At 54.7% G+C, this 23,574-nt stretch overlaps 3 protein-coding genes across 10 annotated transcripts; 2 read left to right on the top strand and 1 right to left on the bottom strand.

The window, feature by feature from the left end:
- Positions 1-1,116: 1,116 nt before the first annotated feature.
- Positions 1,117-2,341, top strand: TCAP (titin-cap). Its single transcript, XM_081582219.1, has 2 exons — positions 1,117-1,246; positions 1,497-2,341. The coding sequence occupies exons 1-2, from the start codon at positions 1,137-1,139 to the stop codon at positions 1,888-1,890; spliced, it is 504 nt and encodes a 167-aa protein (XP_081438345.1). The 5' UTR covers positions 1,117-1,136; the 3' UTR covers positions 1,891-2,341.
- A 1,689-nt stretch (positions 2,342-4,030) lies between these two features.
- PNMT (phenylethanolamine N-methyltransferase) lies at positions 4,031-5,730 on the top strand. 2 transcript variants are annotated; one of them, XM_081582211.1, is made up of 3 exons: positions 4,031-4,361; positions 4,907-5,075; positions 5,199-5,730. In XM_081582211.1, exons 1-3 carry the CDS (start codon positions 4,160-4,162, stop codon positions 5,638-5,640), a joined length of 813 nt encoding a protein of 270 aa, XP_081438337.1. In that variant the 5' UTR covers positions 4,031-4,159; the 3' UTR covers positions 5,641-5,730. The 2 variants fall into 2 exon arrangements, with proteins under 2 accessions (XP_081438337.1, XP_081438336.1); XM_081582210.1 differs by having other exon boundaries at positions 4,868-5,075.
- Positions 5,731-6,316: 586 nt separating this feature from the next.
- PGAP3 (post-GPI attachment to proteins phospholipase 3) lies at positions 6,317-19,684 on the bottom strand. 7 transcript variants are annotated; one of them, XR_014080088.1, is made up of 9 exons: positions 19,473-19,684; positions 18,192-18,289; positions 17,240-17,392; positions 11,672-11,888; positions 9,811-9,873; positions 9,102-9,163; positions 8,627-8,763; positions 8,172-8,373; positions 6,317-7,989 (listed from the first exon to the last, which is right to left on the bottom strand). XR_014080088.1 is itself a non-coding variant. In XM_081582203.1 (8 exons), exons 1-8 carry the CDS (start codon positions 19,651-19,653, stop codon positions 7,926-7,928), a joined length of 960 nt encoding a protein of 319 aa, XP_081438329.1. In that variant the 5' UTR covers positions 19,654-19,684; the 3' UTR covers positions 6,317-7,925. The 7 variants fall into 7 exon arrangements, 5 of the variants coding, with proteins under 5 accessions (XP_081438329.1, XP_081438330.1, XP_081438331.1 ...); XM_081582203.1 differs by lacking the exon at positions 11,672-11,888; XM_081582204.1 differs by lacking the exons at positions 9,811-9,873; positions 11,672-11,888.
- Between the last annotated feature and the right edge of the window lie 3,890 nt (positions 19,685-23,574).

Here is a 23,574-nt window from a genome sequence, read left to right as displayed (position 1 = left end):
TGAAAGGCACCAGGAATCAGGTGTAGTGCTCAGTAATCAAGAGGGTGCCCATGGGCCTGACTGCTAGGTTCTCATCACAGCCTCTGTCCCTGGCTTTCCTGGTGCCCTTTGCTTTGTCCACTCAGTGACACCCTCACTGCACCTCCCCCGCGCCCTCCTCCCTGTGTGCCATCCTCCTGTCGCACGCGCTGCTGCTCTGGGGGCGGGGCTGTCCCTGCAAGCCCTTCGACTGGCCTGCTCCCTGGGGACAAGAGCCAGGCCCCGCCCGGTGGCACCTTGAAGCTGGCAGCCCCCAGAGCTCTTCTGGTAAGGCCACTGAACAGAGCAGAGAGTGAGGAAAACGAGGCCCAGAGGGGGTGCACGCTGACCCCTACTCACACAGCCTCGTTATCGCTGATTTGGGGGCTGGAGCCAGAACTGGCTTGCCACCCACTGGAACTGCTGGAGTCCCATCTCACCCCAGCTGAGGGGTGGGGTAGAGTTGGGGGCCGCCTCCCCCCTCGTTCCATGTCCAGGATCCCAGGGGTGGAATTAACTTGCGGTGCCCCTGCCGGTGAGGTGGTGGCAGTTGGGAGCCAGGCCTTTGGGGGCAGAAGCCTGAGGACATGGCACTGTCCCTTTCGGTTGAGGGGCACGGTCAGGGGGTGTGACATGCCCTTGAGCCCAGGCAGAGGAGAGCAGCAGGGACAGGACCTGACGGCCTGGTACAGCGCCCAGAGTGGGCCTTGGTTCCTACTGTTTCCCGCTCTGTTTACAGGCAAGCTGCTGTCCTCCCTGGGCGAGGGGAAGGGGTGGGGCAGACGGCGACTGCCAAGGTGGCACAAGGCTGGGCATGTGCCTGGTCACGGACAGTGTCTGAGGAGTGTCAGACACCTGGAGGTGTCACTCTGAGGACCCCCGCCCCTACGGGAGCATCTTGATCTCTTCAGAAGCTGACCTCTGACCTGGGGGCAGCCAGAATCCGGGTACCCTCCCCCCAGCCCCGCCCTGGGCCCAGAGTCCCCCATCAGTGAGTCTTGGCTCTGCTTATAGCATCTGACGCCAGAGGGGCTGAAAATAGCCCCTGAAAGAGGGGGAGGAGGGGGCTATTTAAAGGGCCTGGGAGGAGGAGAGCCCAGAGGGAGTGAGCAGTCATCATGGCCACTTCAGAGCTGAGCTGCCAGGTGTCGGAGGAGAACTGTGAGTGCCGAGAGGCCTTCTGGGCTGAGTGGAAGGATCTGACGCTGTCCACACGGCCTGAGGAGGGGTGAGTGCTGGCCAGTCAGGGGTCCCCCATCCTCTCCCTCAGAGCACCCTTCCTGAGACTCATGAGACCAGAGCACAAAGCCCGGGAGAGGTTTTAGGGGGTGGGGGCCAGGAGAGTGCCTGCTGGGGAGAGTGGAGTCGCCCCTCCAGCACCCCAGGTCCTGGCAGCCCCAGGGAGCTCTGCCGCCCAGCCAGTGAGTGGTGGGCAGCAGCTCTCAGGGGTTCAGTATCCCTGCCCCTCTCCTTCCCAGTTGCTCCCTGCATGAGGAGGATACCCAGCGGCACGAGACCTACCACCGGCAGGGGCAGTGCCAGGCACTGGTGCAGCGTTCCCCCTGGCTGGTGATGCGGATGGGCATCCTCGGCCGTGGGCTGCAGGAGTACCAGCTGCCCTACCAGCGGGTGCTGCCCCTGCCCATCTTCACCCCCGCCAAGGTGGGCGCCACCAAGGAGGAGCGCGAGGAGACCCCCATCCAGCTGCGGGAGCTGCTGGCCCTGGAAACAGCCCTGGGAGGCCAGTGCGTGGACCGCCAGGACGTGGCCGAGATCACCAAGCAGCTGCCTCCGGTGGTGCCCGTCAGCAAGCCCGGCACCCTTCGTCGCTCCCTGTCTCGCTCCATGTCTCAGGAAGCACAGAGAGGCTGAGAGGGACGGTGACTCGGGCTCCACTGTGCCTGCCTGGGCCCTTCCTGGCTAGGACCATGGAGGGGAGCTGCTGGTCACGGATGCTTCGTAGTTTGCCCAGAGTTGGGGGCTAGGGGAGGAGGGAGCCAGAGGCCGGGATGCCTGGATCTCCTGAGTTCCCAGAGGGAGGGGAGCGGACGATGGGCACAAAAGGTGAAGAGCTGGGGGCCAGCACAGCCAAATACCCCCAGTCCCAGGAGGAAGGGCAGAAGAAGCTGATGAGGGCAAGAGGTCCCTGAGAGGACTGACCCCAATCCAGATTTCAGCTTCAGAGAAGGATGAAGAAAAACTAAGGGGATCTGGAGTGCTCTGGGAAGGAGACTGGAGGGAGGGGGACGTGAAGAGGGCAGAGGCAGGGTGGAGCCCCCAGCACCCTCTGTTAGTGCTGCAATAAACGCTCAATCACGTGCCAGAGTTTCGTCTCTTTCCTTGTGGTTGAGGGGCCCACCCGTTGGTGTCCCCCCCATGCTCACTTCTGGGAACAGGCCCTGCATCTCAGCTAAATATGGCAGAATTAGTCGGTCACCCCATGCTTGAGGGGAGGGGCTGTAGGGACGGAGCTGTAAACAGGGTGGCTGTCTGTCTAGTCCCCCTGACTGCCATGAGCCCTGGCCTCTGCCTCTAGTCCTCTGGCACTGGGCAGTGCCCAGGAGGCCAGTTGGCTTCTAGGGTTTGTTGAAATGATCTCATAGAGAATAAGGAGGGGGCTGGCACCAGGACTGTCCTTAGCTGTGCCAGGGTGTGGATGGGGTCAGTGACCCCACGGCTGACCTCTCTCTTGGTCCTGAATCCAGACAGAATCAATCCTTGGCTGGGGTCAGGTGTTCTACCCTCCCTGGCCTTGGAGCCCAAGGTGGGTTTTTGGGGGTAGGGTGTGTGTAGGGGGTCAGGTTCCTGTCTGTGATCTCTGCAGCTGTTGCAGTAACTCATGCCCCAACCTGGCTGCCTGGCCCAACTAGAAGACACTTTCTCTTAGACAAGGTGTGTGGGACAGGTGGCACAGAGGAGGCCTGGGCCCCATCTTGGCAGGGGCTGGTAGCCTACCCAGGGCCTAGAGGCACTAGATTTGGTCAGAGGGGGTCCCACCCGAGGAAGACCATGGAGATGGCCCCCACAGAATCCACTTCCTATTTGGGGGATAGGAGGGGAGAACCTGGCATCTTGACAGTCTGGTACCTGGAGTGCCAAGCAGTCTGCAGGCCTGGCCTGGTTCTGCTCCCCCAGAGAGGGCTAGAGTGTGGGCTGTGAGATGAGAGAGGTCAGACTCCAGACCAGGCGACACACCTAATCCCTTGGCGTCCCAGGCTGGGCTCACGTCCCCTGGTAGCCCTGGCAGCTTGGAGAATGCACCCTGCGCCCTTCCGTCCTCACCTGGGCCCCTCGCCCTAGACGTGACGGGAACATCCTGAGCCTTCCGAGAGATACGCGGCTGGAAGCCCGCAGGGCCTGCAGGGGAGGCCGGGATGTTCCCTCCGCTGTGCGCATTAGCCCCACTCGCCTCCCCTATCGTCACTGCCATCTGACGGGCGGGGTCGGAGCTCTGCTGCGCAGCTCCGGGGCTACCGAGACCGTGGGGGAGGCCAGGACGGACTGTCCTTTCTGGAGTCAGGGTGGGGAGCGGGCCGGGGTGGGGTGGGGATGGGAATGCTAGAGAACGCTGGGACCGAAGAGAGGCCTGGAGGAGGGCAGCTGGGGGGGGCCTCACTAAGAAAGGGGGTGGATGGTGAACAGGGTGTCCCGGAGAAGGGGAGCCTGGCGGGGGACTGGGCCCTTGGTGGAGAGCACTGGGATCTGGGAACTGGTGAGAGGGCTAACTTGAACCCTGGCAAAAGAGAAGGGAAGGGATGCCAAGCAAAAGGGGTGAATGCGGGACTGGAGAAGATCGACGTGGAGGTCTTCGGACTGGCGGCTGCGGGGGTCTGGGAGTCTGGGGGTAGGAAGCCGAGGGGCACGGCGAGGGAGCTGGTCTTGGAGGGCACGTGAGGCAAAGAGTGGAGGGCAGCCGGGAGCAGCGGCGGAGCAGGGGCGGGGACGGATGCTCCCCCCACCCCCGTGTGTCTGCTGCTGGGACACTAAAGGAGATGGATGGGCTAGGGAAGACGCAGAGCGTGGCCCCAGGCAGCTCATCGCTCAGCCGCCGCCCCCGCATCGGAGGGACCAGCGGGGGCGGGCGGGGGTCGCGCGCCGCAGATAAAGGCGAGCGGGGCGCAAGGGCGGCCGCGGCAGCAGCATGAGCGGGACAGACCGGAGTCAGGCGGCGGGCGCGGTGCCCGACTCAGACCCGGGCCTGGCAGCAGTCGCCTCGGCCTACCAGCGCTTTGAGCCGCGCGCCTACCTCCGCAACAACTACGCGCCCCCGAGGGGGGACCTGAGCGGCCCCGACGGCGTCGGGCCTTGGAAGCTGCGCTGCTTGGCTCAGACCTTCGCCACCGGTGAGCGCGGGGGAAACAAGACAAAAGTCATCAGGGAACCAGAGGGGCGCACGCGAGAGCCCAAGGTCAATTTAAGAGGTGAAATAGAAGAGGAAGAGGAGCAGGAACCCTCACGTGAGAGAAGGGCGATGAGGAGAGGGGTTCAGAGAACACTCAGAACTGAGAGGAGAGGTGGCGAAGGCAGAACGCTGGGGGCAGGCGGAGGAGAGGCGCTGCCAGGCATCTGAGATTTCCCCCAACTTAATCCTCACCGGTAGGCATAGTTTATGGTTGTGGAACCTGAGTCTCAGAGAGGTTAAGTTCATTTCCCAAGGTAAGTCAGCCCGATGCTGGAGCCAGGACTCCGACCCTGGTCCTTCTAACTCCAGAGCTAATGCTTTCCAGATAGAGACCCATTCACACCAGGAGAAGGAACAGAGAGGAGGGAAGAAGCAGGAAAGGGAGGCAGTGACTGAGACTGGGGGCTGCAGGCCTAGCACCAGGGCCCGCTTCCTCTGCCCACCCAGGTGAGGTGTCTGGCCACACCCTCATTGACATCGGTTCAGGCCCCACTATATACCAGCTGCTCAGCGCCTGTGCCCACTTTGAGGACATCACCATGACAGATTTCCTGGAGGTGAACCGGCAGGAGCTGGGGCTCTGGCTGCGAGAAGAGCCCGGGGCCTTTGACTGGAGAGTGTACAGCCAGCATGTCTGTCTCATCGAGGGCAAGGGGTAAGGGCTAGGGGGTGAGGGTTGGGTAGGGGGTTTCCAGGGAGTGGCTGGTGGGAGGCAACAGAGAACTGAGTGTGGGCACCCGGAGCCCTGGCCCTGACCCTGCCTTCTGCCCCCAAACAGGGAATCCTGGCAGGAGAAGGAGCGCCAGCTGCGAGCTAGGGTGAAACGGATCCTACCCATCGATGTGCACCGGCCCCAGCCCCTGGGCGCTGGAGGCCTGGCACCCCTGCCTGCCGACGCCCTGGTCTCTGCCTTCTGCCTGGAGGCTGTGAGTCCGGACCTGGCCAGCTTCCAGCGGGCCCTGGACCACATCACCACACTGCTGAGGCCTGGGGGGCACCTCCTCCTCATCGGGGCCCTGGAGGAGTCATGGTACCTGGCTGGGGAAGCCAGGCTGGCGGTGGTGCCCGTGCACGAGGAGGAGGTGAGGGAGGCCCTGGTGCGGAGCGGCTATGAGGTGCGGGATCTGCGCACCTACATCATGCCTGCCCACCTTCGGACAGGTGTAGATGATGTCAAGGGCATCTTCTTCACCTGGGCCCAGAAGAAGGTGGGGGTGTGAGGCCCCTGTGCACGCAGGGCCAGTGGCCCTCACCCACCTAGATTCCCTGTTGTCTGAGGTGGCCTCTAATAAAGAAATAAGTCCCTGTCAGTTGGTGTAAATGCCGTCTGCTGCTCTCCGGGGAAGGGTTCTGTCTTGCGTTGTGGGGGTATGGGAGGCATCGGCCCTGGCCTTTTCCCCCCAGAAGCTTCCAGAAAGGTCGGTTTCTGTACACTCATTCTTCCCAAACTAAGGAAGGCCAAGGTCATGGGGAGCTCCTTCAGCATCTGCTGTGTGCCCTGCACCTGCTAGGTCCCTTTCGTCCCCACACTCAGCAGTACCCTACTTGCAGGTGAAGCTCAGAAAGGTTAAGAACCAATAAACCCTAGTGGAGCTTAGTGGAACCCAGAAGGGGAGGGAGATGTAAGTGGAACTTGTGGCCAGTGGAGCTACCATCCAGTCACAAAGGCCCAGAGATGGGAGGGGGGGAGAAACAGGCACCAGCTCCCTCCTCCAGCCCCCAGGATAAGTGGGACGGGAGCTCCATCCATATCTGCTGTTGCCCTGAATCTAGTTCCTGCCATCCCCACTCCCATGTTCCTAGCTAGAGACCCCTCTGCCCCCCTGCTGCCTCCCGCCAGCTGTCTTCTTCCCTCCAGCCCATCCTACTCACACAAATGAGCTGGAAAACAGTAGGTGAAGCTGAGAATTGGTTTATTAAGAATGTCCCTTGCCACCCTCCTCACCTTAAAATAGTTCTTAGTATCAAAAGAAGTTAACACAGGCCACCCAAGTCCCTGAGGTTGGACTCCTAGCTCAGTGCCCTTACCCCCAGGGAGGGGAAGAGGAGCAGACTCCCTGCTCCAATCAGAGACAGCCGTGGGATGGAAAGTTTCTGGAGCTCCACGTGGAGCAGGAATGTGCTATGGCTGCTGGAAACTGGCAGGGGTCACCTTTACCACGGTGTAGGCACAGCATTGCCCCTGCCTGCTTCTGGGAAGACCAGAGACCAGACCCAGCCAAGGTCTTCTCCCCTCTTCCCCCAGATTGTCCCTTACCCCCTACCCTGGGTCAGGAAGTGGCAAAGGGGCTTAGTAGGCAGGGCACTGGGGTAGGGGATGGCGAACCATGTCTAGGCAAGGAGGGTCCCCCTTTTCCTTCCCCCTTCTGCCTCCCAAAGGGCTGATTCTGAGGGTGATCTTGAGTTGTGTGGGAGCTCTATGAGGTTTGTAAAGAGAAAAGGTGCAAAAGAAAGGAACACATATACACACATGAAACCTGGACACCCTTACCCCTGCCAGATCTTGAGGACATCCTGGCTGTCTGCCTGGCCTGGGCTGTGTGCAGACCTGGTGCTCAGTCAATGGTTGTCCACATGATTTGATCCCCCCCCAACCCCCACTCACACTCCCTTGCACTCTGTTCAGTCTCTGCACATTCCCCTAACCCACACTAACATGCCTGTCCCCCAACACACACACTTCAAAACCACTCACACACATCCGCACTTTCTGCACTACAACAAGGCCAGTGCTCACCACCCCACGCGGCATCCCACACACCCCAGATCTCCATCCACCACCCCATCAACCTACACACTTGGTCTCCCTCACACACTCATGTGTGGGCTCCTAACCAGAACAGCAGCTCAGGGGCCAGAAGGATTCCTGTCCTACACTCTCTGGGGTCCTGGCTCCAAAGAGGGAGTGTGGTGAGGCCTCCCGGGGGTCTGACTGGGGCAAGTCTGAGGGAGACTGCCCCCCAATCCCTACAGTTTACTTCCTCTAGATCCCATGAGATCTGCTGGGAAACTTGGCAGCTGAAGAGCAAGCATCTAGTGCCACCTAGTGGTGCCCAGGAGGAGGGCACAGGGGTAACAGAAGGGACCTCACTGTACCCCAAAGGCCGTGGTACCTGGTCTCCCAGCTAGACAGAGGGGTCTGGGGTTCTGAACCACCCCGGCAGTGAGGGGATGTGAGGAGGAGGCTGACAGGGAGGGAGAGACAGCCTCCTCTCAGTGGAGCTAAGAACACAGTTCCAGTCCAGTTCAGCTCCAGGGACCAGAGGGGTTGCCATTTTCTAGCCCCAGATGTTATGAGGCCAGGTCTGCTGGGAGGCCAAGACCTGTGGGGGTCACGTGGGGGTGAGCAAGGGGTGGGCAGGTTACATGATTCTGGGCCCACACTCTTCGTGTCCAAGTTCAAGATGCTGAAAGGAAAACAAATCATCTCAAGGACTTCAGGGGAGAAGGGGAGCCAGCAGGGACAGACAGGATTCTCAAGAGGGCAGATCCACTTCTGAGACCTTCAGTCCAGCTTGACCTTGGCCTCTGACTCCTTCAGCAGGTAGAGGCTGTCATCTTCCAGAAAGCTGCAGGCAGAGGGGGGAGCCCACTGAGGCAAGGCACAGCTCTGAGAGCGTCCCCTGGGGGCAGGGGCGGGTGGTGCAGGCAAGCTGGCCTGGTGGGTGGGTGACAGGTGCACAGAGGCCTCTGAGAAGCCAGCAAGGGAGGGCACAGAGGAGGTGAGTGCTGGGCAGGGAGAGGCACCCACCTGAAGAAGAGGACGTGAACGGGGATGGTGCTGATGTGCCAGATGGCATGGGCATCCAGGACCCAGAAGAGAGGCGGGAAGTCCAGCAGCTCAAGCAGGGACAGCCCCTGCAGCAACAGGACCACCGCCACGCACTTGTGCACATGCGGCAGCTGCTGGTTCAGCAGGCACCAGGCCAGCCACCATGCCGCGTTCACCAGGCCTGGGCATGGGCAGGGGTAGGGAGAGGCTCACTCCCTGGACTCCTTCTCTCCTCCCCAAGTCTCCCCTCTGTGACCTCAGGAGCCTCCCCCCCAACCGCCCCTCTCTCCCACCCCCAAATTCTTTCCTCTTCCTTCACCCTAAGGGTCTCTCTAGAACCTCCTTCTCTGCAGACAGCCCCAAGGCCCACCTCCACCCCGAGCCAGCAGTTCCGCAGACGGCCCGGCCCTCCCAGAGAGCCCGTCCCGCCTCACCGATCGCCACGTTGGCTGCCATGTTGTAGCCGTAGTCGAAGTGGACGAGGCTCAGGTAGGAGACGTGCGCCGTCAGCATGAGCAGCAGGAGGGCCCGGAAGGCACTGGCCACGGCCGGGTGCTGCAGCCCCACGGTCCTGCCCCGCCACCCAGAGCTGCTCAGACTGAGAGTGACCGGTCCCCACGGCAGCATGCCCTGAAGCACCCCCTCACCCCAGCAGCCATGCAGGGGATCCAGGCCAGCAAGGCAGGCTTCCAATCCCCGGAGGACAGCCTGTGACCGTGTTGTGCTATATAGCTCCTTGGAAAGAGCCAGGGCCCCCCATCCCATCACGGAGTCCCCTCCAGACCCGTCTGGATGCTATGTGCATGCGTGATGAAAGCCCTGGAACAGCACCCCCAGGGAGGGAGACTGGTGACCACTTTCTGCCCCCAGGGCCCGATTTTGACCCCATAGCAGCCAAAACAGGCTCACCTGACACAGCACAGATAGATTGAGTGTAGGATGACAGTGGAAGCACAGAAGTAGTCCATTTTCTGAGGGCAAGGAAAGCTGAATGAGGGACCAGTGTCAGGGGAGTAGGCTGTGGACAAGGCTTCATGGAAGGCAGGGCCCGGAGAAGACCCATCAGGGATGGGGCTGGGGGTGGTGGCGGCAGAGAGCCAGCCAGAGTCTAATGTGTGAGTCCCAGGCCTATGGCCAGCGGGGATGTCTCATGCTCCTTTCCTCTATCACTGTTTTATGTCTGAATTCAATAGACTGACCCTTGTATTCACATTATACAACTAAAAAAAAAAAAATGTACTCAGCAGCAAGGGTTTAGAGGTGTGCCGGCCAAGACTCCAGAATGGAAGCGCGTGCGCAGACTTCAGAGTGCAGTCTGGGTTCAACAGCTGTGGGCTCGAGTCTGGATTGCCCCCCCTCACTGGCTGACTGATCCTGGGCAAGTGAGCTCACCTGTCAAAGGCTCAGCTGCCGCATCAGTTAAGAAGAGCCAGTAATCACACCTGCCCCACAAGGGTCAAGGGAGGCTCAAGTGCACTGACAGGCTGAAAAGGCTCTGCACAAACCAAGTGCTCTGTGAACCCAGTCAGTATGAGAACTAAGAGCCATGTCTGCCCCACCGCTGTCCCCAGTCCTCCGGGACTGGCCCCAGCAGAAGACGGAGTGGAAGGGCGCTCACCTCTGTGAGGTCGGTGTCCCTGGTATGGAAGACTGTGGACCAGAACCAAGCATTGAGGGAGACCTGGGGAGAGAGGCAGCCGGTGAGCGTGGCGTCCAGAGGCGGGGAAGACCCCCCAGAGGGTTCACCTCCATCTCACTTTGGGGAAGGGGAGCTGAGAACACGCTTCCCTGGGCCCTGGACAAACCCATGCCCCTCTACCCCCACCCAGTCTGGGTCCCTCAGACGCAAGCTTCCCACCCCTGAACCCCCCCAAGGCTGCGAGGCTGCAGCCTCCACAGGTTCCGGCCTGGCCTGGGAACCAGTTCCGGCAGTCAAGTTCCCTGGTTACTCAATGGCTAAGACAACAGCCCCCAGGGAACCTCACCTCCTCCCCCAACTGGCAGGTGATGACAGCCCCACCCGGGCCAGGGGAGCCAGTGACCTCAGCCTCTGGGGGCGGGAATGAAGTGGGTGGGGTGGAGGGGCTTGAGCCAGCTTGGGGTGTGTCTGGAGCAAGCAAGCAAGGGAGGGAGATCAAGCAGATCCCACTGGGGCCAAGTCTCTGAGGAGGAAGCCCAGCCTTCCCCTGGCTGGGCCGGCCCAACCCGCCAGGCCAGTGGCTGCTGCTCCGATCTGGGAGGAGCAAAGGAGCAGGGCTAGAGGGGCTGTGGTGGGCAAGGGCCCAAGGGAACGCTGGAGGCCTTTCTCATGGGCATTAACTGCAAGGAGAGAGTACAAATCATCTTGCAAATGAGCCCTCACTCTCGTGGGAGGTGGTGGTGGCATTTGTTTTCAGGGACTGCTGAAACCCAACTTACTGAAAGAAGGGTGGGCTGGGGTGGAGACACACAACACTGGGCTGGGTGGAAGGGCTGGGAAACCAGTCAAAGGAAGAAACAGCCAAGGTCTGGCCTGGAAGGCCCTGGGGGTGGGGAGGGATGCACTAGGGTGGTACAGGCCTGCCAGAGATGGGTAAAGGCCAGGAGCTGCTCACTTGGGTCCAGTGTACCAGGAAAACTGACCAGGCAGGGGACAGAGGGAGCAGGGTAAAAAACCACTTTCCCCCTGGTATGCAGCAGGAAGGGCAGGTGGTAGGATGAATTCCCTAACACAGGCTTGAGGGGGCTTGTGAGGAAACGGGAAGAGCAATGGGGTGGAGGCCTAAGCTCTACTGCAAAGCCGCTCAAGCCTGGAAGTCTCTGGAGGCTCAGGAGCCTGATGAGCCTGTCTGGCCTGGATTCAGGGCTCACTCTTGCTGCTTCTGCTCCTCATGACCTGGGCACAGGCCCTGCCCTTCTGGGCCCAAGCTCCCCCCTGGGACAAATCAGGGGCCGTCCAAAGTGATCCTTTGTCCCCTTTCCAGCCCTGATGTCAGGTGATTAGTCAAGGTCTTTTGAGGACAGCCATCCTGTCCCATCCCTGGAGACCAGACCCCTTCCCCAGAGACGGTAATGGGCGCTGGTCTGGAGGCTGGAAAATGGAACAGGACGAAGTCCTTCCTCAGACTCTGCTTCTGCGAAGTCTGTGATGCTCGGGTCAGAATAGGGAGAGGAGCAGGCTCAGTGCTGGAGACAGGGCCCAGGTGATCACGTGGGCCAGGTCTCCTGGGCAGGCCAGGCACAGGGACATCCTTGGGGAGGGAAGTGGCCCTGAAAGCCAACGTGACGGGGAGGCAGAGGGGAAGGCAGCAGGCAATGGCAGCCAGCCAGGTCTCCTTGTCGCCTGTGGCAGGGGGAGGTGACAGGCAGACTAAGTGGCATCTGGAGGATTGTGGGGGAACGCACGGGGCTAGGGCGTCGCTTTATGGGACAGGGATTGGGGTTGTTTGGTCCCCTGTCCAACTGCCTCCCCGGGGTGCCTTCCACTTACAGAGACCCACCTGAAGCCTGGACTGTGCACCCTGAAAAGTCCCCTTTCCCCTGGGGAGTGTCTCATTTTGGGGGGTTCCTCTTCTGACCCTCTCCTCAGACTTGGGAGATAGTGTCATTAAGAGTGCAGGCCCTAGGGCCAGACTGCCAGTGTTCAAATCCTGCCTCTGTATTTCCTGTGTGTCCTTGGGCAAGTTATTTAGCCTTGTTGGGCCTCAGTTTTCTCATCTGTAAAATGGGAATAATCATAGTATTGATAAGGATTTAACAAACAAAACAAGTACAATGTACAGCACAGTGCTCAGGACAGGGTTAAACATTAGGACTTACTTCTCCCTACCTTGCTGACCAGCATAGGATCCTCACACCCCTTCACAGAACCAAGGCCAAAGAGCCCAAGTCTGTCTCCCACTCTCCTTGCTGGCCATGGAAGTCTAGGCTGAGAAAGGGTGGTCTCCCTAAATCCGCCTTGGCCCAGCCACAGTTCCAGGCTGGGGACAGGATGTCTGGAGCCTCCATCATGAGATGGACTCAGGGTTCAAGTTCTGTCTCAACCCCTAAACAGCTGCATGATCTTGAGCAAATAATAGCTTCTCTGAGCCTTAGTTGCCTCACGTACAAAACAGGGTTCAGAATAGCACCCACTGCATAAGAGGGTCGTGAGGATGATGTCTGCAAGATATCAGGCACAACGAAACCACTCAGTAAGTGGTGGCTATTCCTGGGCCTGGCACACAGTAGGTAGCCCAGAAATATCTGTTTCCTTCATCATGTCCAGGGACTGACCCCCACCACTGCCCTTCCTCAAAGGTCATAGTGTTCCAGGGAAAACCACGGAGCCCCAGGGTCTCTTGGTCCCAGAACACAGACGCCGCAGCTGTAGGAAGAGCCCCCTCTGAGCCCCCTCCTCCCGGCTCCTGAGCGACGACCCCACCAGGATGCACTGAAGACAGGTTACTTCTCTTGGCTCAGGGTTTGTCATTAAGACTCAAGTTTAGGAACAGAAGGATGTGAAGGACGGGAGAGCCCAAGTGTGTGGCTGCTCCCAGGCTCCTCGGCCAAGCCTGAGTAGGATGGGGGAGCCGAGGTGGGGGGTGGTAACTGGCCAATCAGACAGGCCAGGAGGGTGATGGGCGCCAAGAACTTTGCATAAACACTGAGGAAAGGGGGAGGCCAGGGGCAGGGTGCCAACGAGGGCGGAACTGGAGGGGGACACGGCAGGCTGGGTGGAGGAGAGCAGGAGGCTGTTTCAGTCTGTTGGAAAATAAGAAAATTGAGACAAAAATATCACAGCCGTGAAACTGGTTGGATGCCAAGTGAGCCAGATCTGTCAAGAATTCGACCCCAGTGCTAAGCCCCAGTGCTCGGGGCTGTCATTGACACCGCCGCGGTGGGGACAAGTGGGTCTTTAAATAGCTCGCTGTCTCAGAAGTGGGGGAGGCAGAATGTTAAATATGATGCCTGCTGCCATCCTGCCCCCCTCTCCCAGAGGCCTCAGGCAGGGCAAGCCAGCCCCAGTTCACTCCTGAGAGAGAAGTGGGCAAGAAGTGGATGGAGACAGGAGGAGGGGGACTTTTTCCACCATCAAAAAGGATTCCTTGATTTCCTGCCATTGCCTGTTCCACTGGCGCTTGTCTGACCGTAGGGACGACCTTCCTGAAGTCTAGCCATCATTCTGCTGTCTCTTCTCCCAGTTTCCTCAGCAGAGGTGGGGTACAGTTAGTCCCCACCACCGTAAATCATCCTGCAGAGACAGTCTGGCCTTTCCTGGCACCCTATCCTCACTCTACCCCAAGGACCTTTCCTTGTTGGATGAAGGGACAGAGAACCGGTTTAGCCTCGTAGCTTTGGCAGAGAGCAGGGGCCCCCAGTTCCATGAAGTCAAAGGTCTGTGGTGGGCTCCTCCAAAGCCTGGCCACTGCCCAGCCCAAGTCCAGGTCTAAATGTCAACGCAAGGGTTGACTTCTTATGCCAAAGCTTCGTTAGCCCTGCTAAGTGCCGAAGAAAAAGCCGCTGAGACCCCTCCCCTTCGCAAGACCTCACCTGGAGCAGGTGACTAAACTCACTCTGGAGCCCCAGTCGCTCCAGAAAACCCAGTCTACAACAAAGTCCACAGTCACAACCTCCTTACAGCTTGGGATTTTTCCCTCTTGCAAATACACACAGGACTAAAGATCGAGTGTAAAATCCATACTGGATCATCAAAGAGAGTGTGGGCACTGAGACTCTGTCCCTCAAGGGCCTCCTGATGGCACGAAGAGGGGGCCGCATGTCCTCAGGGTGTCCTAGGACACAGGCCACAGGTATCTGTCCTCCCCCAACCTCGCATCACCTGCCATGTCCCTAAGGGCCCCTGTCATGCTGGACTGCAGGACACACCTGGGAGGTATGATCCTCACCAAGACGGAAGCTGAGTGGCAGATGCCAGTGAGACGAAAGACCCCAGAATCAGGCGGGATGGAAGCAAGAGCTGTGAAGTGACCACTGGCCTCTGGCACGTGTTATGAAGACGACGGCAGGGACTCTCTGAGGTCCCCTCAGATCAGCGTGTCTACCCAAGGAGGCTCTGAGTTTGGTTCAGATAGTTCAGGCAGGACTGTCCTGTGAGAACAGGGGCAGGGACGAGGGGGCAGTGAGGGCAGACATCAGTGTCCCTGGAAGAACGCCGAGGGAAACGGGATAAGCGAACTCTCCTCAGTTTCCCCACCTTTCCTGCTTGCATAGCCAGGAACAAATTCGCTTCTCTGCGTGAGGCAAAAAACAGGGAGTGGTGGCTCTGTCCCACCCGGTGACAGGCTGGGATGATGCCAGACCCCAGTCTATGCAAGAATTCTGGCTCCTCAGTCCGGCACTCAGAGCCCTCTCTGCTCCCTCTTAACTCCCTTGTCTGCCTTTCAGCCAGCCACAGCGGCCAGGCTGACCTTCCCAAGGATGCCAGTCCGGGCCCCACACTGACCAGCTTCTGCACCTTCGCTCCTGCTGGGCCCCCAGCCCGGGAGGCGGGAATCGAACGTTCTCTCCTCTCTGGGCACATGTCTAAGCCTGACCAGGCCTACGGATCCCATAGAAGGAGATGCAGGCTCCCTTCCTCCCCGTGCTTTCCTGAGAGACTCCTCCACCCAGACGATGTGGTCTCCAGCTCACCAGGCTCACGCCCTGAGCCCTCTTCACCTCGGCCTCTGTCCTGCCTCCCAGACTGGCCGGACCTGCACCTCCCACTCAGCTTAGCTCCTTGGGATGGGGGCTTCAGCCACCATAAGCGCTAACCCCTATCTCTACCCACAGCAGATACCCCGTAAACATGCAGCACCGCACATGGAGACAGCCCAGAGGGGGCTAGGTGCTCAGGCGCTGGAGTCAGACAGCCCTGGGGGCCAGCCTGTCTCCACTAGTCACCACCTTGTGAGCTGACAACTTTGGGTATGTTTCCCCGCTCTGAGCCTTCCACAGGACTTGCAGTGGTATTATAAACTTAGGGCCATGCCCATCATATGACCTGAGTTCTGTAACTGATAAAGATTATGAATATTATTGAATGGAAAGTATTAGCGAGGAGCACCATTTCCCAGAGGTTCCACAGCCTCCTCTGGCCCTCCTTCCAGTCCCCATCTCTGAAGTCTGAGGTTTGGCCTAGATTTCCAGCACCTGATACGATCAGCTTCCCCAAGGTCCTCAGAGACCTTCAGTCTCATCTTATTTGACTGAAGCAGAACTCAGGAGAATGGCCTACTCTCTCCTTCCTATCTCTGTCCCAGGGCTCCCCCAACCACACCATGGCCTTTTGTTTTCCACCTGCCCCTCTGGCCACTCCTTCTGTCTGCATTGCTGGCTCCTCCTCCTCTATTCAGCCATGTTTTGGGGTTTCTTGGGTCTCCATCCCAGATCCCTTGTCTTCTCACCAAGCTCCCCCCTGGTGATGACATCCACACTCACAGTTTCTATCACTGTCTTCTAAGCAGAAGCACAGGACTTGTCCTTGATTCCTCATTTCTCATCTTAGGTAGCCTCATAGCCAAGATGGTGTAAGAGCTGGAGCCAGATGCCTAGATTTAAACCCTGGCTCCTGGGGCAGGTAACTTAAACTTTCCAGTCCTTGGTTTCCTTGACTGTAAACTGAGGATAATAATACTACCTACCTCATAAGCTTGTTAGGGGATTAACAAGGTTAATATTCATAAAGTGCTTAGAATGATACCTGGCACAGAGTAGGAGCTGTGTATGGGTTTGTTAAAAAAATACTTTAAAAAATTTTAATGTTACCTCCGAAACATAGCTCAAACACACTTCTCTTTAATAGCCCTCCTTCCCAAGATCTGTGGCACCTCTCTAGCGTAGCTACAGTGCCGTACACTAAAATTACCAAATAGGCCCCACATTCACTCCTGCCTCCTCCAACCTGGCCTTTACACAAAGGCCAGAACGGCAAATGTATTCACGAAGCCCCTTCTCTGCAACCCTCATTGCTTCCCGAGGTTTTGAGAGTCAAGATCTAAAGTGTTACTATGTCTACAGGCTCTCCCCATCTATCCATCTCCAGGCTCCACCTGCTGCCCACCCGCTCACCTGCCTCAAACCCCCTCCCAGCTTCTTGCCTGGTCGGCCTCCTGGCGTTCATGTCCTCACATAACCTGCACTCTGTCCTGCCAGTATGCATTCACCCATCATTCTGATTTGACCTCACATATCTCTTCCTCACAGAAGCCTTCTTGGATTGCCCCGTGCTGGTCTAGACCCCACCACATCCGCCACAGCACTGATCTAGCCTTCACTGCGCTTGTTCATAGCTGACCTTTTACATTCAATTGTGTACTTATGTGTCTGGTACCAGAGGGCGGGGACCCATCTGTTTTTATATGCTTTTGGATCTCTCACACATAGTAGGTACTCAACACCTGAACAAGTGGCTGCTTTGATGGAAGCCAGGTGAGTGAGTGGGGGCTGTTTCCCTAAGGTTTACTGTGGTAGCTCTGATCCAGAGACATCTATTGCAACCTCTCATGCCCTCGCCAAGGTGACTGTGGTTCACATCTGTACCACAGTCCCTGCTTCTCATACAGCTCCAGGCCCCAGATGCTAGCTCTTCTTACCAGCCACTCTGTGAAGCTCAGAGACCTCTCTGGATACTCAGATGGAACATATTTCAGCTTCTCCAGGGATGGTCTAAGCTCCAGATGGAGTGCTGTCGCTGCCGCTGCCTCTAGGCCTTGGCTGGGGTTGACAGGGCTTTGAACCCTCCACAGGGGTCCTGGGAAAAACCTGTGGTCCCAGCATGCTCCTGCCACCCATCTCCCTTCTGTGTCTGTAAACTGTCCTACTGGGTGTTTGAGCAGCTTCCTGCTTCAGGACGAGATCAAGGTCTCTTTCCTCTCTCCCTCCCTCTCAGACAGCCTGACCCAGGATCTTCTAGAAAGCGAAGACCTGATTCAGCACCTTCCCTGCTCTCCCCAGGCTGGACCACCCCACAGCTTCAGGTTTAACCCTGGAAAATTGAGGGGAAGCTAGGTGGGTGAGAATGGGGATCTAAGGCTTCCTCGTTCTTGGATGAGGGTATAGAACAGGAATCTTGCCAAGTTACCTACCCAAGCGAAGGCCACGCAGGTGGGGTACATAGGGGAGGAGGCTGGCACGGAGGTGCGGTAGCGACAGAGCATCACCAGGCTGGCTAGGCCATTGAGGAAAGAGGCCACAGCAGAAGCTGGCTCTTGGAAGCACAGGAACCGGGAAAAGGGCCACTGAAAAAGGAGCACATGGAGGGGGCCTGAGGCGCAGGCAATGCCCAGCTGGCCCCACCCACCTCTGCTTGACCTGCTGCATCCCCAGGTCCCCAGCCAGCTCCTCAGCTCTGGAGCTTCGCCAAAGCCTCAGGTGCAGTCCCTCTTCGGGTCAACGAGCTTTCCTGCAGTCCCTGGCTGACAGTCATCCCTCTATCCTGGCCAGCACTCGCAGCACTGGGAAGAGCAGGCAGGCCCGTGCTGATGGCTCAGTATGGTTGGTGGAAGCAGCACAGACCAGCCATCTAGAAGACACAAGATCTAATCCATCCTCTACACTGACCACAGCCCTCTGAGCCTCACCTTACTCTGTGACAAGCTGGGGAGAATAATTCTTACCAACTGCAACAGTCTAGAAAAAGATCTTATTGGATCAAAGGGTATCAGCAAGCTGAGCCTCTGTGCCTCACTGGGCAATCTAAGGGGGTATTTTTATTTTAAATCCAGACCCCTGCTGAAGAAGCAACAGACAGCATACCAAGGAGACACTATGGGAATTTGTCCTTGTAGCAAGATGGGCATCTCAACCACTCTAAGCAGCCCAGTACCACTCCCTGAGGAGACCCCAAAACCTCCCAGATATTGTTACCTCAAATCCAGAGGCAGGACACACTGTTCCCATCTGATGATAGGAAAACTAGCATATTTTGAGGACAGGAAACACACACTCAACACCCCACACTTTGGCTTGCTTCAACAGCATGATCCAACTAGAGGCATCTTATTCCCAACATATACTTAACCTGACCCTCCAGCTCACCTTGCCATGGAACTGAGGTACTTTGTGACCTTCCTGGAGGTAGAGGCCAACGGTGACCCACATACACTCATACTTACAGTCGTCCCGACAGGTCCAACCTGAAACAGATAAATATGGCCTGGTGAATTCCCCAGCACAGGGAGGCACAGAGATAGCCCGAAAGGGGCTCAAACCCAAACACAAGCCAAGAGGGCCTGCAGGTTGGAGAAAACCAGAAGAAATCTGAAAATTCTAACTTTCTGCTTGGATGGATGAGTGATGGTGCAACATACACACAAGGGAAAGGTGTGTGTGTGTGTGTGCGTGTGTGTGTTAGAGTGTACAGTGAGCAAATAGAGATGTCTCTTCTCCTTTCACCCAAGATGGAGATTTTGGCATCTGATGGACTCATCTGTGGACATCTGGATTCATGTTTGCTCTTCCTGAATACAGGATTTGCTCTCACTCCCCAGGGAGAAACCCTTGTCATCTTAACCCCCACCTATGAAAATGAAGCTCAGGTTCTTCACTCTGACTTTGGAGGCCCCACATTGCCTTTTAAACTTTATTTCCCACTACTCCTTTTCAGGCACCCTGCTCCCTGAGTAAACCAAGCTGCAGGATGTGTCCATATCTAGCCAGGACCTCCATTCTCTGTTCTTTCTGTCTGGTAAACAAAGGACAGTAAAGAGAACAAACTTGTAGTCAAACAGGCCAGAACTGAAAACTCTACTAGTTACTGGCTCTGTGACTTTGAGCAAGACACCTAACCTCTCTGAGTCTCCTCATTTGTAAAAATCAGGTTACGAGAATCAACCTCAAAGGGTCGTTGTGAAAAATAACTATTTTGACACCTGTCACACAGTAATTGCCCACTATGGCCACAGGCCTAAATTTAATGCATCTATTGGGAAGACCTTCCTCTCAGGAAAGTCCAAGATAATCAGTGCCCCCAACTCTTCAAAGTCAGAAACGATTCCTTCCTCTCCTACATGTTACTTAATCTAAGAATCCTTTGGGGCTCGAGTTACCGTTTCCTTGCATTATGAGCCCCCAATGGCAGGACCCTGGTCCGATTTCAGTGTCATTCCAGTACTGTGCACCCAGGCGGTAGTAAATGCCCATTTGACTGAATAAATAAAAAGTAAACGAAACTCCTGGCTGACAGGCTATCATCACTCTGGGGTTCCACTCACTCACACCCATAATGGACCCGAGGGAGGAACTAAGGTACATCATTAGAGTGGTATTAGGGGCGGGGCCAAGATCATTGGGCGGGGCCTACCGCGGGGTGTGGCTTACCTGCTAGACTCATGTAGATTGGCTGGCGGGAGCGGAAGTGCTTCAGTGCACCCCCCGAGCAGTTCCGCTCTTCGCACCGGAGCACGCAATCGCGGTACACTGGCTCGCGGTCGCCCTGGGACCCGCTTGCTAGGGCGGCTGCTCCAGCCAGCAGTACCAGCCGCGCAGTCCGCCCGGCCATCCTTCCACCCTGGCCCTCCGCCGGCGGAGGAGCTTAGGCGCTTTCACTTCCGGAGTAAGCGGAAGTGCCTTGTGTTCTTTCATCTGCTCTCCGCTGACGTACACCCCAGTTTAAATAAAAGTTCCCGGGTTTTTGCCGGCGCCTGCCCCGCCCCTCGCGTAAATGTTATCTGCATATAACTAGGCGACAGGGTTAGGGGAAGGGAGACACCGGGTGGGTTAAGAAGCAAAATAAAGTGGTATTTTATCAACATCTCTCTTCTTTCTTCTCCAGGGCCTCTTTGTTTGAGATAGCGCTATTTTTCTGTCTCCAGTTTAATCGGATTTCCGCACTCTAATGTACCTGGAAGTGTCCATTTATCTTCCAACTCCACTGGCACCACCACTCTAGTTAAAGAAATCATCTGTTGTCCAGGCATCCAAAGTAGCCTCTTAACACATCCCCCTACTTCTACTTACACCCCTCCAGCCCATGCTCCATTTCCAAATATTGAAATTTGACCATATCATTCTCCTTAAAATTCTTTACTGGCTCCTACTTGCCTCAAGATAAAATCATAATTCCACAAGCCCTGCATAATCTGACTCCTGCCTACTGATCTCCCTCACTTCTCTGCTCCAGACTTTCCTCAAGAGGTCATGGCCCTTGGCTTTACCTCGGCCCCTCGTCCGTATCATTCTTACTGCTGCTGATTCTTTTAGTCTCAACTGAAACACTGCTTCTAGGAGTAATAAACGTGGAGGGTGATATAACATATGGTGGTCTCTGTTCTCAGGCAAGATTGTGGAGGGACTTTGCTGTCTTGTTTACTCCTGTACTGCCAGCACTAGTACAGAATTTGCCTCAGGGTAGGCCTAGCAGAGATGCAAAGGAGATCACATCTATCATCATCAAACTGCTAAAAAAAGAAAAATGACATTTAAATCGAAAGAAGCCATACTAAGACTTGCAGTTGACTTTCAGTAGAAATAAAATTCAGAAGACAGTGGAGCCACATATTTAAAACATAGAAGGAAAATTAACTGTTAAAACCTAGGATTTGATATATAAAAATATATATGACTCAAAAATGAAGACTAATTATGTTTTCTGACAAACAGAAACAAAGAGAATTTGTCACTGTAGACCTTCAGTGAAAAGGATACTAAAAGGTATTTTTCAAATAGAAGGAACACGTCCCCCAGTGGGAAGCATACAAAGGCAGGATGTGATAGAGTGAAGATAGATATGTGTATAATCTAGATGACTATGGACCACACAAAGTGATAATGAGAAACGTTTTGGGGTCATTTCTTTTGAGTTTTATTAAAACTGGTTTATGGCTTCCCAGGTGGCTCAGTGGTAAAGAATTGGCCTGCCAATGCAGGAGACACGGGTTTGATCCCCGGATTGGAAAGATCCCCTGGAGAAGGGAATGGCAACCCACTCCAGCATTTGTGCCTAGAAAATTCCATAGACAGAGGGGCCTGGTGGACTACAGTCTATAGAGTTGCAAACAGTTGGACATGACTGGTACACACACACACACACACACACACACACACACACACACAAAGGCACTCGCTAAGACCGAACATGGAGTTTTTTGGTGTTTTTGTTTGTTTAATGAACAATGTAATTCATAAGTATTTGAGTGCCAAAGCTGGGCTATCAAATCACCAGCATGATTCAGACTACGCTGAGATAAGAGAAATATCCTATTTCAAGAAAAATTAAGAGGAGGATCTTTGGGAATAGGAAGTGAAAGTGAAAGTGTTAGTTGCTCAGTCCCGTCCGACTCTTTGCAACCCCATGGATTGTATAGCCCACTAGGCTCCTCTGTTCATGGAATTCTCCATACAAGAATACTGTAGTGGGTAGCCATTCCCTTCTCTAGGGGATCTTCCCGACCCAGGGATTGAAGCATAATTAGTGTGTGTATAATGATTGCCTTTTCCTCCACTCCACTCTCTGGATTCTATTCTTTTTTTTTTTTAAATTAATGTATTTATTTGGCTGAACCAGGTCTTAGTTTTGGCATGTGGGCTCTAGTGCCCTGACCAGGGATTGAACCCACTGCCCCTGCACCAGGAGCTTGGAGTCTTAGCCACTGGACCACCAGGGAAGTCCCTGGATTCTATTCTTTCACTCTGTCAGCAAACATTTCCTGAGCCCCTAGCCCTTGCACCAAGGTAAGGCCCAGCTCCAGGAGGCACCATTCATATTTTATGTTCTGTGAATGGCACTCAGGGGTGCCCCATTCACATTATATTTTCTGCAAATGGTACCTTTTTCAGTTCAATATGACATGAATAGTGTCCCCTGGAGTTGGGCACCCAGTTTGATACTGATTGGGAAACTGAAATGAACAAAACAACCACTCAGCCCTCTAGGAGCTGACTGAAAATAATCGAGTGCTAATACTATTTTGCATCTGATGGATCAGTTCTTTCTTTTTTCTTGCTCTCTTTAAAAGTTAAAAATAATTGAAGTATAGTTTATTTACAATGTGTGATAGACTAATTCTTTTATAATACAATATTTTATTTTGTCCTTACTATAATGCTTGGATGAATATTTTTACTAAGATTCTCACTTAAAAATGAGGAAATTTAGGATTAAAGAAGATGTAATACTGACAGAGTATGGATTCTCTTTTTGAGAAATAGAGCTTTTAAAACTTTCAAGGTTCCAATTTAGGATGCCTCATCCTATATTATATCAAACATCCTAAAATGTGGCAGCACGCACATTAAATAAAATATATAAATAACTATATATAATTGAATTGAGTTTCTGTAAATAGTTGACATATTGCTATATTTTGTACACCTTTAATAAAATATTAATTGTTTTTTTGCAGTTTTCTGATCATATTTTGGAGCTAGCATTGAAAATTTTTTCATGCCTCAAATATTTTTTAGGTCCTTGAAAATTCATGGCTATCCAATGGAAAAAACAATCCTAGATTGAAGGTGGAGAGGTCTGTCATGTTGTCCTGATGGGAGATGACGTGTTGTTTCTTTGGGACATCTTTTGAGAATTTTTCCTGCCAGAAGAAACAATTACCAGGCTTCTTCATCTCCCCACTTTTCAGCCCAGAGACCCTCCTTTCCTTGCTCAAGAGCTCCCTAATCTTAATCTGTTTCCTAACTTGGATTTGGTTTTTTATGTGAGTCACAGCCTGCCAAGTCATTGATTTATTCCTTCAACTCAGGCTTATTGAGCCCTACTGGGTGTTAGCAATTGCACTAGGAAAAAAATAGATGAATCAGAAATCTTTCCAAGTCTTGGGAGGTGAAAGACAAAAGCAAACATTACAGTATGCTGAGGGCTCACAGGCAAACTGACCATATTCTTAGAATAAAAAATTGAGGGATAGTCTACAACGAGGATTCCTCCTAACTTATCAAATAGGTATTGCAGTTTACCATGTGCGAGTCTCTGGGGACAGAGCAATGAACAAGGTGCCATCTTTCTCATGGTCAGAGGAGGAAGACAGGCAATGAATACTAAACAAAAGACCTGGATAATGTAACTGCTAATGCAAGAGCACATTGGTATGATCACTATGTAGGACTGTTTAGCACTGTGTAAAATATACATACCTTTTAATCCAATAATTTGCATAGACTCTCTAACCAGCAATTTCTCTCCTAGGTATATCTACATCTACACAATCTCTAGGTATACCTGCACAAGTGCAAAATGGGGTAAAGTACAAAGCTATTCAAGGCAGCATTGTTCATTATTTTCAATAGCAGGAAAAAATGAGAGCAAAAACTAAATGTCCAGCTTTAGGGAATGAATTACATAAATTGAGGGAGATCTAGATAATTACCATAGAATGCAAAATAGAAATTAATAAGAATGGAGCAGATTTATAATATCCTGACATGGAAAAACCGTCATGATATTTTTGGTAAGTATAAAAAAGCAAGA

Source organism: Giraffa tippelskirchi, chromosome 3, assembly GCF_054371585.1.
Source record: "Giraffa tippelskirchi isolate mGirTip1 chromosome 3, T2T-mGirTip1v1.2.pri, whole genome shotgun sequence".
In the NCBI taxonomy this organism is placed as follows: Eukaryota; Metazoa; Chordata; class Mammalia; order Artiodactyla; family Giraffidae; genus Giraffa; species Giraffa tippelskirchi.
Note: the sequence above shows the minus strand (reverse complement) of the source record. Positions and strands in the feature narration are given on the sequence as shown.

Excerpts from the sequence above, each read along its gene's own strand:
- TCAP (XM_081582219.1), top strand. The coding sequence starts at position 1,137 with ATGGCCACTTCAGAGCTGAGCTGCCAGGTGTCGGAGGAGAACTGTGAG. Across the intron at positions 1,247-1,496 it reads TCCACACGGCCTGAGGAGGG|TTGCTCCCTGCATGAGGAGG; the intron begins GTGAGTGCTGGC and ends TCTCCTTCCCAG.
- PNMT (XM_081582210.1), top strand. The coding sequence starts at position 4,160 with ATGAGCGGGACAGACCGGAGTCAGGCGGCGGGCGCGGTGCCCGACTCA. Across the intron at positions 4,362-4,867 it reads GGCTCAGACCTTCGCCACCG|GTGAGGTGTCTGGCCACACC; the intron begins GTGAGCGCGGGG and ends CTGCCCACCCAG. Across the intron at positions 5,076-5,198 it reads TGTCTCATCGAGGGCAAGGG|GGAATCCTGGCAGGAGAAGG; the intron begins GTAAGGGCTAGG and ends GCCCCCAAACAG.
- PGAP3 (XM_081582203.1), bottom strand. The coding sequence starts at position 19,653 with ATGGCCGGGCGGACTGCGCGGCTGGTACTGCTGGCTGGAGCAGCCGCC. Across the intron at positions 18,290-19,472 it reads AATCTACATGAGTCTAGCAG|GTTGGACCTGTCGGGACGAC; the intron begins GTAAGCCACACC and ends TATCTGTTTCAG. Across the intron at positions 7,990-8,171 it reads GTTCACGTCCTCTTCTTCAG|CTTTCTGGAAGATGACAGCC; the intron begins GTGGGTGCCTCT and ends CTCTGCCTGCAG.